This window comes from Clinocottus analis, unplaced genomic scaffold (genome assembly GCF_023055335.1).
Source record: "Clinocottus analis isolate CAN_PGR_092001 unplaced genomic scaffold, fCliAna1.0.p SCAF_4, whole genome shotgun sequence".
Taxonomy (NCBI): Eukaryota; Metazoa; Chordata; class Actinopteri; order Perciformes; family Cottidae; genus Clinocottus; species Clinocottus analis.
The window spans coordinates 22,410,945-22,428,366 of NW_027176153.1; the positions used below are offsets into that span (position 1 = coordinate 22,410,945).

The 17,422-nt window shown below is 43.3% G+C and overlaps 1 protein-coding gene across 7 annotated transcripts; it reads right to left on the minus strand.

Moving 5' to 3' along the window:
* Positions 1 to 1,859: 1,859 nt before the first annotated feature.
* znf217 (zinc finger protein 217) lies at positions 1,860 to 16,566 on the minus strand. Of its 7 annotated transcripts, XM_068598565.1 has the most exons (6): positions 15,557 to 16,090; positions 13,224 to 14,594; positions 12,892 to 12,999; positions 11,311 to 12,756; positions 11,073 to 11,197; positions 1,860 to 1,958 (listed from the first exon to the last, which is right to left on the minus strand). In XM_068598565.1, exons 2-5 carry the CDS (start codon positions 14,554 to 14,556, stop codon positions 11,085 to 11,087), a joined length of 3,000 nt encoding a protein of 999 aa, XP_068454666.1. In that variant the 5' UTR covers positions 14,557 to 14,594; positions 15,557 to 16,090; the 3' UTR covers positions 1,860 to 1,958; positions 11,073 to 11,084. The 7 variants fall into 7 exon arrangements, with proteins under 7 accessions (XP_068454666.1, XP_068454665.1, XP_068454668.1 ...); XM_068598564.1 differs by lacking the exons at positions 1,860 to 1,958; positions 15,557 to 16,090 and adding an exon at positions 16,450 to 16,566 and having other exon boundaries at positions 9,447 to 11,197; XM_068598567.1 differs by lacking the exons at positions 1,860 to 1,958; positions 15,557 to 16,090 and adding an exon at positions 16,290 to 16,439 and having other exon boundaries at positions 9,447 to 11,197.
* Between the last annotated feature and the right edge of the window lie 856 nt (positions 16,567 to 17,422).

The window sequence follows — 17,422 nt, forward strand, 5'->3', positions numbered from 1 at the left end:
GAATTCACATGTTTTCTGGACAAACGGTACACACAGAGCATCAAATGCATCATTTCTGATGAAATGACAAATGGGTAAAGGTTGAGAGTGTATCTCTATTCATTGAAGCCATGCAAGTTATGCTGTCTATTCCCTCAAAAGATACCGTGCAGGCTTCACTGATGTGGGAATGAATATGAACATCCTTATGAAATTACCTGTTAATCCAGGTTTACTTCAGTAATTCAGGTTTTCGGTTCAAGGAAACCTATTGGGCAGCAGGTTAAATGAGTCTGACTTCAGTTACCATGAGTACTTATTGCTCCAGACTAGCCCGGTCACCTTCGTTTTTCAGGCTTGGCTTCGCCACAGTCTTAACTAATCAATCAGTCCAGTGGACTCTGGTGTGTTTCCTTAACCGTTGCATTGATTCACCTTTTGATACGGGCTGCACTTACTGTATGTTGTACTATCCAGCCTCAAATCCTTCTCACAGCATCCAAGTATCAAGTATCAAAGTATTCACACACCCTGTCACTCTTTTCATATGTCATGTTGCAGCGTTACGCTAAATAAAATCAATCTGCACTCAATACCCAATAATCACAAAGAGAAAACAGGATTTTTTTTTCGCAAACTCACAAAAAACGTGAACTATCACATTGACATATAAGTAAGTACTCCGAACCTTTGCTTTGAGACTTGACATTTAGCTCAGGTGGCTGCTCCCATTTCCTCTTGATCATCTTTGAGACGTTTGCTCCACCTTGATTGGAGTCCACCTGGGCTAAATGCGAGTGATTGGACGTGTTCGGAGAGGCACACGCCTGTCTGGATGAGGGCTCACAGCTGACAATGCATATCAGAACAACAACCAGGGAAGTGCCTGCAGAGAGACTGTGGATTGTGTCGAGCCACAGATCCGGGGAAGGTTACAAAAACATTTCTGCTGCATTGACGGTTCCCGTGAGCACAGTGGCTTCCATCGTTCTGAAACAGGAGAAGTTCAGAACAACCAGGGCTCTTCCTTGAGCTGGTTCACAACATGTAAACTATAAATAAAGGGGTCTGGATACGTTTTGCGGTTTGAATAATGCTAATAAAGAAGTCGTGGATGTAGCATTTGTTACACTTAGTCTTTAAATGTCAGAAATTAAAGCGGCAAACCGGAAAATCCACCTATCGAACGGTAGTTTTGCCTTATGTTACTTGTACAAACCAAGAAGCAAACTCCAACTGTGAACTTTATTTTATAGAAAAAAAGAAATCTTGCAACAAATCTGATTTTCTGGCTGGGCTCCACACTGAAACATCATCACCTCGTGAGTCAATATGGCTGCAGGTGTGTTTCTTGCATGGCTTTATTGGATGGTTCTCCATGAAATTTGGTTCAGGCCTTAAAGCCGCCCTCTAGCGCCATCGTCAGGTCAAGGTTTTGTCCTACCGGCAAAACCAATGCCATCCAGCAGTAACTAGCAACTAGCAGAATGCTAACAAGCTAACTTACGTAAGACCTGCTAAACATCGGCGCGTTAGCGTTGTCATCGTGAGCGCGAGGAGCGGCCGGGCTATGAAGCTAATTTAACATAGTGGCCAAACGGTGGAATTACAACTTCCTGGTTCCGTCGCATGATGTCATGGGGCCCGAAAAATACCCTTTCACATCGACTTACATTGGGAAGGAGACATCTGTAACTCAGTGTAGAGGTTTTTTTGAAGTGAATCAACGTCCCAGTTGAAACACATGAATAGTCCTTTTAACAGAATCTTTTTAGGAAGATTTTTATACTCAGAAGTCAAACTTTCTTTACTTCCTGCCCCACCAGCTTTCATAGGAATGAGTGGGGCGTGGCTTCCAGCGCTGTATTCTCTTCGTAAATCCTCGGTTGCAATGTTTGCATGTAGCTGAAAGCCTCACAGAGCCACGAGCATGACACACCGTCCTAAGCCAGATTAGCACTCGCCTGATCTCATCGGCTCTGGGTGGGGTTCATGAAACAGAAAAATCCTGGTTTAGTTCTGTTGGTTTATTTAAGACAGGCTTTTCACAATAAAGGCGTAAACTATTAGAGTCGATCACATTTCCTCCAAGTCAATGCTGAGCTGCTTTCCCTTTGCAAAACCAAAAAGTTTCAAGTTGAGAGGCCTCATCAAGTGAAGAAACATTGCAGAATTGTTGCATTTAAATGAGTTTATCTCCCTAAATATCACTAAGACAACTTTACATGCATAATCCTGCCAATGTGTAGGTTTTGAAACTTGTATTTTTAGCGCTACATGTACATACGCGGTGCATCGCCCTACGCTCAATTACCCCGAGCAGCGTTTTCCTTATGTGTGCTCCTGCGCAGACAATTTATCCGGTGCAAAGTCAAATCATTTATTTCCCCTCATTCATCCTGATAGAATGAGGGACCCGAGGAACAACAGCCAATTTAGACAGAAAATCCCAGTTCAACTCGGGGTAATCTGATTTCTCTGCTCCCCAGAAATCTACATGTATAGTGCTTATCAACTGGATTACTGGCAGGTAGGAAGAATAACTCAATTTGAGGTTACTTGTTTCTCTGTGTGTAGTATTCAGTGTCACAATGCATTAGAAGAGGAGGGCTATTGCTTTGTGGAACGGCGGCGTAACTTCCTCGCTCCTCCTTTCCAAGATCGAGCTGCCCATTCATTCTTATGTCGTTTTTTTGCATCGTAGCAGCACACAGAAAACCAAAGGGAGCAAATGTAAATGTACTGCAATTAGATAATGGGATGCATTTAAAAGGAGACTGCAGGCCTGAGCAGCCCCATTTCATTCTTTTTGGTTGTTTTTAAAGGACACTGTCTTCTTACTGAGCATGTTTCCTGGAGTGGTGACACCTACTGCATGGTTGTCCCAAGCATGGTCTGTAAGAAGCTTCCTCCCAGACTCCCTATATGCAGATATAATACAGGGTCAAGTATGGGTTGTGGTAACGGATGACCACGGTCCACGTACCCTCATCACCGCAGAGGTCAATCTCCCTGGAACAAGAGCAGCACTCCCTCCAAGGTGATTATTGATAAAGGATGACACGCCAATGTAGACACGGGAGGAATTACACTCCGGGGCCAATCACGCGTCTCTTCTCTTGTTTCTGGAGACGAGACCTTGCTTAATGTATAAATACTGTGGTGGGACACTATTCCCATACCGATTGAGCGACTATAAAAGAAACGGAGTGGAAACCATCAGGGATGCAGGGAGCCATGTCGGTTTCCTTTAGACACAGTCCTCTTAATATCTTTAAAGGAAACAATCATCTTTCCTGATGAAGCAAAATGTCCTGTAGCGGCCAAGGTCAAGTACACCGGGGCCCACATAGACACACACACGGAAACACACAACTCCAGTAAATGCATCATGTGTTCAACTGTGCATCATGTCCTCTCGTTTCCCACCTCCGTCCACTGGAGGGTAAAGGTTTCCATCTCGAGGTGCTGAGAGGCAGATGCTTTGAATGCGTTTCACATAAACGCAGTGGCGAGATATATCACATTAACATCTTAATATAACCCACAGGCAGTTCTGCTATCTGGAGATAGGCTGTTTGTATTTGTAATCACATCTGTGGACTGAAGAGTAAATGAACTCCCCCGATCTAGAATTTATCGGCAGCGTTCACACAATGAATGAACGGTTTCTAACATACAGTAATGTTGTTGTAAACCAATATAAGAACATTGGATAGTAGTTAATGATGTGTTTGTTCTTTGCTATGAGGCATTCATAATGAGCTAATGAACAGTTGATGAATGTTTGATTAAAAACACTTTAACTTTTAAACTTGCCTTTGAGAGATTGTAACAACTAATACACCTGTTACAATGTCTTTTATTAGAAGTCCAAACACACACACACACACACACACACACACACACACACACACACACACACACACATATATATATATATATATATATATATATATATATATATATATATATATATATATATATATATATATTATAATTGGTTATTCATTCATGAAATTAATCAAACAATATGTTTTAAGATCCCTTTTCATAGTAATAAATACTCAAGTATGAAAAAAAGAAAAAAGAAAGTATTGTAGAAACTTTGATGTCCAGTTGCACGCAAGTAAATTATCGTTAACATTTTATAAGCATTTAAAAAGATAAAAAATGAAGAAAAAAATTATAAAAAGTTGTCAATTTAAGATCAGATTATCCTTTATTAGTCCCACAGCGGAGAAATTAACTTTGTTAATACGGCATTATTATGTATTTATTCGTGGAAGGATAAGGTTTTCTGAATGATGATAATTTGGTTGAGTTAACAGACCTTTTAACACAAATCCACGTTTCAGTTTTTGCAAAGGTTCCCAGTGTTGAAGACAAGTCAGCCGACCTGCTGCCTGTAACAGATTCTAATTATAATCAGCAGAAATTACACACTGATTATGTTGCACGGATATTTAATGTCCAACAACATAGGAATTAGCTTTTTTAAATAAGGACGGGTTTGTGGGTGGATGCACATGATCAGATTTAGGTTTTAATTGTTCATATATATATGAATATTTAAATAAAAGACAACTACAATTTACGACAATTTAATAGTGTTTATTAAACATTTTGCAAGAGCTAATGAAGGTTGTTTTTTAACAAGTGTATCAATAGCAATTACTAATTAAGATATTAGCTCATAACAATATTACTTTGTGTGATTATAGAGTTTATTTACTGTTTATAAACATGTGCAGCAGCTTTAACAACTGTATTTTTATAAGAACATATATAATTGTATGCTTACAACTACTGATATCTAACTGATAATACACGAGTTATGGATGCTTCATATTAGGGAATATAATCTGACAAAAACATTCATGAACAAAAAATGTCTTTTGTTTCTTTACAACTTCACTGTAACGTGTTATAAGCTATTTATTAATTGTTTATGAATGCTAACTAGACAAGTTAAAATAGAGCAATGCTAAACTGTGATGTAAGTGCAGCACAGACAATAATTTGGACAATAACAATGTCTTATAGACAATCTCATGCATAATGAACGTGTCTTGAAAAGCATTGGTCTACGTTTTGCAACTGCAAAAAAAAAGGAAATAGACGACGTCTTCGGTGACATTGCTCGTATCCTCGTTGCACTGCAGCTTGTTGATTAGACTGTAAGTCGAGGAAACTCGGGGAAAAAACAGTTGCTTAGGAGGTGCCATGTCCTACCAATCACTCTCCCCTTCTAAAGGGGCTCCAATGGCACCTGAGGGGGAATCTCATGGCTGTCATCCCAGAAAGCCTGCCGCACTGATGCCTGCTTACCATCTGCTCCCCATATGAGCAAAAAAAACAGGCAATTGTCTCAGAGAAGGCACCTCAATCACACCGCCGTTGAACTAATATACGTAAACATGTTTTTCGGGTAGGTTTTGCCGACATCTTGGTAAAATCTGCAATACTGGAAGTCCCCATTTAGGTTGTGGCGCTAGCCGTAAAATGATTGTGTGTGTGTGCATGCGGTGTAGGTCGAGTGTGTGTTTTGAAATGTATATCATAGCCCCGGCCCTGTCTCAGCATGGACTTGGCATCTGACAGTGAAAAAAGCAGAACAGTGGGACCCTGTCAGTGTTACACTTCCTGTAAATAACCCCTCCATGCCTTTGGTTTTATCATTCCCTGCAAATGATTCCAGACCCCTCCAGAGTCGACAAGAAATAGCATTATTTTATGGCACGGAAGAAGGGAAAAAAAAAAAGGGGGAGATAAAAAGAGGAGCCGGGGAGAGAAAAAAGGGAGATGGGGCTAAAAAAGGTCCTTCAGGGAACATGGTGTAAATGAAGTTCCAGGAATGACACAGGCAAGCAATGAGGCGTGGATGGAAAATATACGCTGCACATCATCGGATAGAGATGCCAGTGAAAATGGCTTCATTGAAGTGTCAGCCCTCATCCATCAATCAATCATCCGCAAGAAACAATAACGCTGCGGCGATGGGGCAGCTTTTATGGGGCTTACTCATGGGTATCGGAAACAGCACTTAAGTATAGTTCTGACACTGGGAGGAAAACAGAGGTGAGGTGCTCGGCTTATTCCACATGCACATGCAGGTAGAGCAGACGAGTGAGGGGGGGGGGGTAAGTAAACACCCTCCAACCCCCCTCTCTTGCTCAGAGGAGCTCTGGACGGAGGAGTCTTCATCGCCACAACATCAGAGGATTCCACCTTTTGTAACATCTTTGTTGCTAAAGCCTCACATTAACAATGAACCGAGTCTACAGCCGTGCTAGCAACTCGTGTGAGGCTGAACTAATGCCCGGTCGGGCTTTGAGCTAACATTAGCATGCTAGCATACTCACTGTATTAATGCTAACCTGCACAGACAATGTGTATCACTACCTTAGTTTGGCGTGTTAGCATGCTAACAGTTGCTCTAACACAAACTATAGCTGTGATATTTTTTTTTGTTGTCCTCTGCACGTCTGTACAAAGTGTAATGGCAATCAACAGTTTTTAAGATATTTCTGTCTGGACCAAGTGTGGCTAAAAACCATTTGACGAATATGACAGTCGCATCTGTCTAAAAATGTTATCTTTGCATTTTTTCACAAACCATCTCTTAGTTTCCCTTCAGTTCCTTTTTCCCTTTCTACCTGAAAAATGATTCATTTCCAAAACCGGTTGTTCCGTTGTTAAAGTTGCATGCTAGCATGTCACGCTATAAGCTTATCTATAAGAGACAATCAATTATTGCAATTACTTACAAATAGCCTGTGCAGACCAAAGGCCCTGGAAGTAGAGCAACACATTCTAAAAGGCTTCAATATGTTCATCACTCTCCTGACATAAAAATAAACAGAAAATGCTAAATGGTCCAACAGTCGCTTTTGCTGTATGTAAGCCTTTTGATTTCCCCAAACCGAGTCTCTTGATGGCTTCTCTGCAACATGAAACATGACACATCATCCATTATTCTGTACATGTGCCTTGCTATCTCAGCCCGCTCCATATGGCCCCTGTTGTCTCCAGACACCCAAATCCCTTTCCTAAGGCCAGGGGCTGTTTTTGTGGGAACCATTACATTGCTCCTCTTCCTCAGAGGAATGGGGTGACGATGATGAGCAATCACAGCCAGAGCAGACTTTCTGCCTCAAATTCTGACAGGATATTCAACAATTGACCGTATCCGCTTTGGCTGGCCCAATTGCTAATTCATGCAAGTTGACAATCTGGAGGCAACAATTATGAGTGATGAAAGGACTGAAAATAAGAGGAGAGAGCACTTAAGGGGAAGGAGAAAAAAAACATGAAGTTGACTTTACAGGGAGAGGGGGAGGTGGGATATTTGATAGTCGTACTACTGAAGAAAAAGAGGGTGGAATTGCTAAACACAGTCACAGATGTATCCACAACCTCCTCTAAAACCAAACACACTGAACAGATGAATGGATGGCAATGCAAGCATAAAATGCCATTTGTGTATTGAGTTGTGCACTAAAATGGCTGCTGTCTGAATCACACAATATCTAATGTGATGAAAGACGCTTAGCGAGGAGCTGCGAAGACCTCAGGTGTTTTCTGCCAAAGCATTTTGAGAAACAAATATTCCCAAGTGAATTAGCACGAAACGTACATAGGTGTTTTCTCAGGTTTATCTCTGTGCATAATTGGCAATGAGGCATGGTATTGGGGGAATAAAAATGTATGATGTAGGAAAATAAATACAGTTCTAATTAGGTCGATAAAATCAGTTTTCTGTAAAGAAATTGCTCGAGAGATGCATAGTGTTGATAATCTATTTTTTTACATTCCTGTATTAAATCAATAATGATTTTAGGTCCCTTTAGGCCCAGCAATGATGCACTTTAATGGAAAGAAGGCCTGCAGTAACATGTATCTGCAAGGAGCAAAAACACAGATAAAGGTCAGTCCACATTTCTGGCAGAAATGCACATATTTTAATGTTTCTTTCGCCCCCCAAATTACAGACAAAAACAGAGAGAACAAGATGCAAACCGAGTGAAACGAGTAGTCTATTATAGGGACTTTTGACATGAGAGCCCTCGCAGCATTTTGGACACGGGGATGGAGAGTAGCGGGATGCATGTCATAAGCTGTTGTCGACTCGCGTTCTCTGCCATGCCTTTGCACTAAGTTTGCCATAGTGTGGGGGAAACATGAGGGTGATGCTAAGTGAAATGCTCATTTTGCGTTTGTGATTACCAAGGCCCATGGGCGATATGCACTAATGTGAGCTAATGCAATAGATTACACAGTGCTGGCCCAGGGGAACAGACAGCAAACAGATGTGGTCTACTCAAAAGGGGAGGAGGGGAGGAGGGGGGCGGGGGGGTGGAAATCAAAGTTTAAAGTGTTCAATGTGCTGAAGATTGTCCCTTGCAATTTGTTGTTTACAGAATGCACCGCCGTTATAGGTTCTGTCAGTCTTCTGTTTATGGATATGAGGAAATGGATATGAGGAAATGCAACAATCGTGTGCTCATGTCTTGAAGAGGATATGACCAAACAAAGCTTCTTTCCCCCCCTAAGGAGTCAATGCCCACTGAATCACAAAGCAGGTGTGTTGCCTTTGACTGCTTACAGGCTAAACCTGTGTGGCATCAGCAATTAGGGTGTGGCCACAGGCACAGCTTTCAGGAGGTAACTTTCAAAGCAAAAAGAGCAGTACAAGCTGTTTTTTTTTTTCATTCTGTGTGGAGAAGTGTAATTTTTCAAATGAAGTGTGACGTGTGTGATTTCCTCTGCTCAGTATCAAGGCTAATCAATACTGCAGTATTTGGACTTGTAGTTTTATAATTCTATTCCCAACATGGACATCGTGATCTGACGTATAACTGTTCTACATTCTGTATGTAGGTCTGCTGTTCAGACTGAACATACAGGGCTTTGAACCCAGAATCTGACATTGTTTTAATCTAGACTTTGTCAATACTGCCCTCTAGTGGTCAATGTGGGTCATTGACAGGGAAAACACACCATACACACCACATATTCTTTATTCTAATGTAAATTATTGCATACATTATCTGCACATTTTCATTTTTGTTCCTTTGAGCAAATGATTTGTGTTGAACTGATGAATGTAGACTAAATAGTTTATTCTGTAATCAGTCATTTATGTACCATGGGAGCAAGTTAAAGGTCTCGGACCCACTTCTTGCTCTTTTTCTTTGATCACTGTTGATGTAAAGATGTACACTTGTGTACAGTACAGATGCATGTGAGAGGTACGATACAAACAAAAATACACATTAAGTATTTCAGTTACAGGTATGGGTGACTTCGAGATATGGGAGATAAAAATAAAAAATAAAGACAGGTTTGTCAAGTCTAACAATACTAATTAGTTTCATTGAATTTCTACAAGTCCCTCAAACATCTGTGTTGTGTATCCGAGCACACTGCGGGTGGCCACACACACTGAGATAACAACACACACACAGCTTTTCGTCTCACTTTATTTTTGAAACGTGTCATACAAATCTCAAACAATATTTATTTATTTTTTTTACATAAAGTACACAAAGTAATGTGAATACCAAAACCTCCCATCCAAAAAAAAAAAGAAAGAAATAACTTAACCCGAGCCTTTCAAAGTGGCAGAAATACTAAATTACACAATCGACTAAATGGCTCATAAACGAGTTAACCTGAGACTGTTCACAGTGTGTAATTAATCAAGCCATTAATCAACAGAGCTGCTTCTGTATTTTTTCCTCTCTCCAAACTACAGTGTTGCAACATCTAAAAAAGACCACTTGATGACCAGCTGGGACCGACTGCTGCCACTTGAAACTAAAATAACACTTTCAAGACTCTGCATCGTAAAGCAAACCTCCTGAAAAGTGACTAAATGTGCATGTCGAAATAATACAGCAGGACCAATTTTAAGACGCAAACAGAACTTGTGACATCTGGTACACGTTTACAGCTGATGGATTTTAAGGCGCCGCTAAAGCGGATGATAGCCATTTGCCATTTCAAAGAAAGGACAAAATAATAATGAAGTTTTTAAAACTGGGCTTGTCAATAACAGTCAGTATGTGAAAGAACTCCCCGGCCCACACGCGGCGTGACAGTGAATCATGCGCCGTAGGGTCGTAGTCTGTGTTTTATGTGGTGCCTGACAAACACCCCGGCACCAGAAAAAAACACTCGTCCGTCTCGTTCTACTACAAAACATCCGTCTGTAGTTGATAGACGGTTCGGTGCGGCGCTCAGCTGACGTGAGGGCAGCAGCAGCTTTACGATATGAAACAGCACAACATGAGGTAGACCACTTCAACACACACAGGACTTGTTACTGAGGCCCGTTTGTAAACCGCTGGGCCCCGAAGCCTTAAGTTATTTAACAAACAAAAAATAATCCCCAACACTCAGTGCCTTTGGAAAAAGGGGAACAAATAGAATAGTGCTTAATTACTGCCTGGACATCAAACAGTAAGTGAACAAAGCAGCAATTTCTCACACATGTTACATTTCTTAAGTTTTTAGTTGATATCATTTCTGTGTCCTGAAAGCTGGCAGATACATTGAAGTTATCCCACATACAAAGTTTACCGTTATGTCACAGACACTTACAGATATCTGAGCATCAGTGTGGATCAAATATGGATCGAGCAACAGTTCTGAATGGAAACGAATATCAGTGCACACCAGTGGAATAACATTTTCACAAGAGATGATCTGCATTTTTTTTTCATTCAAAAAAGAAAACAAAAATGTACATTAAAGGCCTCAGCCATGAAATGTCTACGCGACACAATTTCCCTCTATTGAAAAAAAATATGAAATTAGGGGAACCTCGACCTTTCGAGCATGAAACATACCTTTTTAATCTGAATATTGAACAAATCATTCAAGAAGTTCAAAATAAGGGAGCAGTACACTTGAAATCGAGAGAAGAAAAAATACTTTTTATGTTTTCAAATATGACTTGATTCATTTTTTTTTTTAATCAAGTAAGTACCAGGTCAAATATTCTGGTCAGGGTTTGAAAATCAGAAAGAAAAGGAAGCTCCGATTGTATGTACTTGACAAAATATATGTATGTTCCAACCTGTTACCTCAGTGACACTTTAGGTACTTTTGTCAGTGGTCCCGTAGCGTTGATTGGGGAAAGGGCCCGGCGGGTCTCTCCTCTGATGGCTGGACAGCGTGGGTAAGTGTTGGTACAGCACCGTCCTGCTCCCTGAGAAGACATATTTAAATGTTAACTCCACAAACTGCTCGGACATGCACATAGAATATAGCCTAATCTGAGTTTTAAGCGCTCCTGAACCAGCTCGCCTAACACGTACATACCTGCTCTCGGGTTGGCCAGTCCTCCATGACTGGGGTTGACCGGTGAGCCGTGATACAGAGACGCCAGGTCGCTGGGCGTGTAGGAGCGCAGGAGGTTCATCATGCTCCACTCCGAGTCCAAGCCTCCTGCCATAGCCGTTGAAGTCGCCAAAGAACCCAAGGCGTCCGAAACCGCGGACGGGCACGACATCTGCGACGCGGTTTTCACGCTCCTCCCCGAGATGAGCATCCGGTTGGACACGGGCCCCGCCGGTCCTCTGAAGCCGGACTTCTCGCCGGCGTCGGCTGCCCTGCCTTTAGGCACCGCGAACTTCAACCTCTTGCTGGACGGCTCGCTGAAATCCATCTGGGGGAGGCTCCCGAATCGGGTGGACAGGCACAGCCTGGCGGCGTCGGCGTGCCAAATGACGCCGCTCCTCGCCGGGTAACTCCGCTCACCGATGCCCACTCGGTCGGGGGCGCCCGGCCGGTCCGCGGCGAACTTGCCGTGCGCCGCGTTGGATTTCCGCACGAGCTCCGTGTACCTGGAGGGTTCCTGAGCGGGATGCGCGTCGACGGCGCGCGCGCCACGCTGGGCCTCTTCGACGGCCTCGTGCGCGGGCGCGCGGATCGGGGAGCGCTTCGGGGCCGGCGGCGGTTTGACCAGCGGCGGTTTGACCGGTGGCGGTTTGACCAGCGGCGGTTTGACCGGCGGCGGCGGCTTCTCTTCTTCCAGTTTCGCGGGCTGAGGAGGCGGGGACTTGGTGCGGCGAGGGTGGCGCCGGTCAATCGGCGGAAGCGGAGCGACGTCGTTGCCCTCGAGCGCGGGGGGGCAACCCGTGAAACGTCCGGCTTTCAAACCGCCGAAGCCGTTCGGTTTGGCGCCGTCTGACTTGTCTTTATGGGTGAGCTTTTTGTGCATCATCAGAACCTCTGGGTACACCGTTTTATACGGACAAAACGAACAGCCGGTTGGAATTAATGCGTTTCTGGGCTCCGCATTGGCGGGGAGGGAAAGAGACACTTTTAAGGACAGATTTAATGGGGCCTCCGAGTTCTCGTCTTTTATCTCCTCCCTTTCCATCTTCAGGTTAACAGGTTTGGGGCACTTTATGACTCCATCATCAGTCAGGGAGTAAGCAGACTTGGCAATTAATTTCTCAAACTCAGCATTCATCTGTACGAGTGGTTTGTCAAGCTTGCGACTACCTACGCTATCAAATCTGTCCTCTGGCGTTCCATTGGTGCACGATCTGGTTCCAGGAACCCAGAGTTTGGATCTGTTTGGAGCAGGAGTTTCACTGTCATTTCCATGTTTTCTATCAATGGGAGAGGGCGCTAAAGGCACAGGTCTGCTGGGAATGTCGACGAAAGGTTTGTCCTTGTGACGGCGATCCAGGTGATACTTCAGTGAAGTCTTCTGGGCCGCGGCGTAGTCGCAGTAAGCACACTTAAACGGCTTTTCGCCTGAAACCAGCAAGCAGCACAGTTCAGTATATGCATAGTTTAAAAATACAACCCACGTAATGTACAGAGGAGTTAACGTAGGCAGCGGTCTCATATTTATAAATGTTTCCTTCAAGCCAAATGTGTTGGAAATACCTGTGTGAGTCCTGAGATGAACTGTGAGGTAATAGCTTGATCGGAAGGATTTGGCACAGTAACTGCATGCTTTCGATCGAACTTTTGATCTGTCGAAACCGTCTTCACCTTTTGAAAGACACAAATGAATGCATTAATACATTAGAAAAGGAAAAGGACAACATTAAAAAACAGAAAAAAGGCACATGTAATCCTCCCTCCCGTCAGCAGAGGGAGCACTTTGTAACATAGTTGTGTAGTTTTCATTGTATGAAAAGCATTTCTTTCAGCTCCTACATCACAAGTAAGACAGAGTGAGTGAAGTCGGAGCGCGTAATGAGCTCGACGTTTACCTGGACCCAGGTTGTCCGTCAATGCCGCTTCCTCGCAGCCGTCCTCGCAGCCTTCCTCTGCATTCTCGACGGAGCCCGTTCTTGACAACTTCCCGTCAACTGAGGACGTCGGGCTCTCTTCGCCACCTCTCTCGCGCTTGTGGACCCTGGAGTGGAGCACTAACTGGTGGTAGGTCCTGAAGGTTCTCTGACATTCGTGACAAGTGGTTGGCCTTTCTTTGACCTTATTTTTTTGCATTAGGGACCGCCGCTGCGGGGCTACGTTTTCTACGACCGTCGACTGCTGAGACTTGAGCTCTCGCCCGAGGACTCCTTTTGTAACTTTGTCTCCTTGTCCCTCAGACCAAATGTGACTCAACTCCTCCTTATCAGAGCTGCATTCCTCATTGTCTGTGCTGGCTTCCTGGCCAATGTCTTTAATATTATTCGGGCCAACTGCTATCTTGCCCTTCGTAGCAAGTTGCCAGGCCTGATATGTGTTGAAGGGATCCAGCTGGGGAATCCATTTTGATGATCTCGCATGTTGCAAAATAGTTCTTGTTGCTCGAGGTACAAGGTTGAGACTGTGGAGAAATGATTCCTGCTTGGCACTGGCTTCAGTAGCGACGTCCATTTCCTCCTCGTCGTCGTCTTTATCTTTGCCCGGCTCCGCCTCTCGATTATGCACTTTACTATGTTCCGCTAAACTGTCATGGTCAGGGAAGAAAAAGCCACACACCATGCACATCTTGTAAACTGTGACGACCGGTTCTGGAGGGAGGTCTTGGACGACGTCGTTGACGGTGACCGGGATCTCCAGATCCTGCTGGGCTTTGCTCTTCGCTCCCGATTTGACGTGCATTTTCATGTGATTCTTGAGGAACCACGGCTCTCTGAACCGACGTCCGCAGACATTGCAGCAGTAAGTGAAGTAGTCCTTGTGCTTCCTCATGTGGGTCTCCAGCTCGGTGGCATCATGCGACACCTGACCACACACGATACAGCTGTGAACCTCTTCTTTGTCAACGGGGAAGTTGCTCGGTTTGGGCCAGGGTCTCTCTCCCGGGATCCTGAACTCTGCTTCCACTCTGAGCACGGCCGGTTCGAAGAAAGTAGTGGGGTGCTGCGACAACACGTGGGGTCCGAGCTCATCCTGATGAGTAAAAATCTGATCACAGAACATGCACGAAAGCGGTAGGCTGCCTCCATCTTGCGACACAAACTTTTCTGTGTAAATGGTGTGTGGTGTCATGCTACAGCCGGGTCCTGGTACACTCGCATTGTTGCTAATGAGGATATCTTGGGCAAGTCCATCTAGGCTCTCCACAAACTGTGGCAGTGAGTGAGTCGGCATTGTCCTGTGAAGGTGGAGCCTCTGTCCAGATTAGGAACCTGGAAACAGTGGAGAAAGTGTTTTTAGGCTTTGCTGAATGTCAGAACAAACTAAAAAAAAGGCAGGTACTACCTAATGTGAGATAAAAATCTGTTCAAAAATACACCACACAGAAACAGGAAATGTCTCTTTTTTAGCAATGAACTGAATAGACAACTCATTTCCTCTCTTTCCTGGCCATTAAAAAAGATATAAAGAAAATAAACAATGTTTTTCTTACTCACACACATTATTTTTCTTCATTGATATGTATATAAACCTTAGTTTGTGATAAATCAACTACTGATACTTGATATGATACGAAGTAATATGGTTAATATGAACACATTTAAATAGTTTTGTTCAAAACAAAGATTAATTTGTAAGCTGCATTGTTTCAGGGTAAACAATAGTTACTATTAAAAGGTTAAACAATTTTGAATAAAAACATATTCAAATACCACAATAGGAATTACTGTAAACTTGTTTCAAAGATCACATCATAAATTAAGTCTCAAGACAGTTTTATGGACTATGTTTGATAGCCACTAAACAACATTTAACAATAGACAGCAGACACCTTTTAATATATAAACCGGTTTTGATGTTATACTGGCTTACAATCCTTGACTGCCTTGCTGACTCACACCTCACACATTTATAGGGTGTGCTCCAGGCCTATAACTTTTTTTTGTTTTAATTTAGTTTCGCGACCACTAGGACTACCTCCCTGTGGTCTCTGTGTGTCTAATAATCCATCACACTCCTGGTTTGACTGGCACAAGGGTGGAGTACCTGGACCAGCAAGTTCAGAGGCTCACACAAGTTAAAGAGACAGACAACAGCCAAGCATTGTTTAAATACACTGTGGAGTCACACAATATGTACGCTTTTCTAAATTGTGTCGTTGCTTTGTTTTCATTTACCCAATTGCATTAATAGTTGGTAATAAGTTGCCCCTTTTCCCATGAATAATACTTACCTATTGCTTAACTTTGCATGAATTAGTTTGCTAACGCACTTTTGATTTAATCCAGGTGAGCACATGCCCCACAATGACCCACAGTGGGATTGTTTTTCCTGATCCACACGCACGCTTTGTTGAGGCAGCGTTCACGTTAGTCACTTTGTTATTCAAGTGAGCGTTACAATTAACGTCGGTTTGCTCGAGAAGAGGAGGAGGAGGAAGATGAGGAAGGGTACTCAAAGTTGCACTTAACCCGTTTAGTTAAGTCAATCAAAGTGAATACGGCTTGTTTAAACGGAGTGGTTATTACGGTGCTACGTGCGTATAATAAGCACAACAACGAGGACTCGGGTTACTTGTTCTTGAACATCAATCATGTCGCTGGCGGCGACTCATCAGAAGATTCGTGAAGCTAACGTTCACCACATTTAACTCCACCACACGATGAGGCTCACTTCATGACAACAGATGGGCTCAAATCAACAACAGCCACCGCACGCCCGTGTACTTAAACGTTACGTCGCTGCTTATTGATTAAGTTAAGTTAAACGCCAGTTTATAAACTCAAACCCCCCCCCCCTCCACCACCTTCGTCTCGGTAACGTAAACGTAACTTAACAATACGTTTTAACGTCGCCGCGTGACGTTCCAACGACAATTTAAAACGTCGGAAAACTAAAACACTTTTTTTTTCTTGTTGTCTCGCGACTTCGACCCAAACTGTAGAAACTCACCAAACAATACCTACCCAAAAAAAAAAGTGAGAATTTCCGGATTAATAATGACACTGATACTACGAGCGACTGAGTTCGGGAGCGAGCGAAGCAGTTTGTGTGAGTTGCTTCTTCATTTCGCTCACGAGACGCGTTCACGGCCGCCGCTGTTGCTGCCGCCGGTGGACAGCTCACCTATTCAATTGTTTGACTGTGAATCATATTTGTTCCGACTTGGCGAGTCCTCACTGTGCAGCTGTTGAGTTCTGACGCGCGCTCCCTCTCTCTCTCTCTCTCTTTCTCGCTCCGTCTCTCTGTCTCTCTCTCTCTCTTTCCAGCGAGTCTCAAGGGGGAAGATGGAGCGCGTGCACGACAACCCCCCCCCAAAAAACCCATAGGGCAAGTCACGTGGTCGCGAATAAGAGATACCAGGATTTACACGTTATGTTAACAACAAGAAGACACACACAAACAAAACACCACAAAAAAGTGCTTGAAAATTATATGAACATGTGTTTTTTTTGTTTTCTTTACATATTTCCAAGAGCCATCTACTTACCAGTCAGGTGAACAGGTTTGCCAGTCTTTGGCATTTAATCACTGTCGTGTTTTTTTTTTTTTTTTTAAACACACAGGTTACAATTCTATGACACCACACAATCTAATATTGTGTGTTTGTGGGGGTTTCTTCCTGCGTTTGCGTCGCTAACTTTGAACTCGCCTGTATTATAATAGCGTATAAATGCTACTTTAGTCGATGTAGACTGTCACAGAGTGCGATCCTTGTGCTGACTGGAGCCGCCAGAGGCGACACAACAACAACTGTTTCATATGTAGCCCTAATGCTCAACCTACCTAAAGAAGCAGCCCTTCTTCCACCCTCTCGCGTCATGCACCAGCTACCATGTGGAGATGGGGGAGGGGTGCTTCAAACTTTTTCACAGTTACATGAGTTTTTTTTTGTTGTTGTTTTTTCTTGCAGAAACAGGTTGGTGGACTCATGATAAAATTCAGCTTTATAAAACGTGGAGCAATAACTCAAAGCAGGCTGGTTTTATCTACATTTTGCTGTCACCTAAACGTAGATAGATAAAGCCATGGACTTAATACAAATGTGTAATGTTTGAACCTTAAACAAAGGGGATGCTTTCTCCTATTTAGATAGGAC

What these genes read in the sequence shown, in the direction of transcription:
- znf217 (XM_068598565.1), bottom strand. Translation starts at nt 14,556, where the DNA reads ATGCCGACTCACTCACTGCCACAGTTTGTGGAGAGCCTAGATGGACTT. An exon ending in GACGGACAACCTGGGTCCAG is followed by an intron (nt 13,000 to 13,223) that starts GTAAACGTCGAG and finishes GTCTTTCAAAAG; the next exon opens with GTGAAGACGGTTTCGACAGA. An exon ending in TCATCTCAGGACTCACACAG is followed by an intron (nt 12,757 to 12,891) that starts GTATTTCCAACA and finishes TGCTGGTTTCAG; the next exon opens with GCGAAAAGCCGTTTAAGTGT.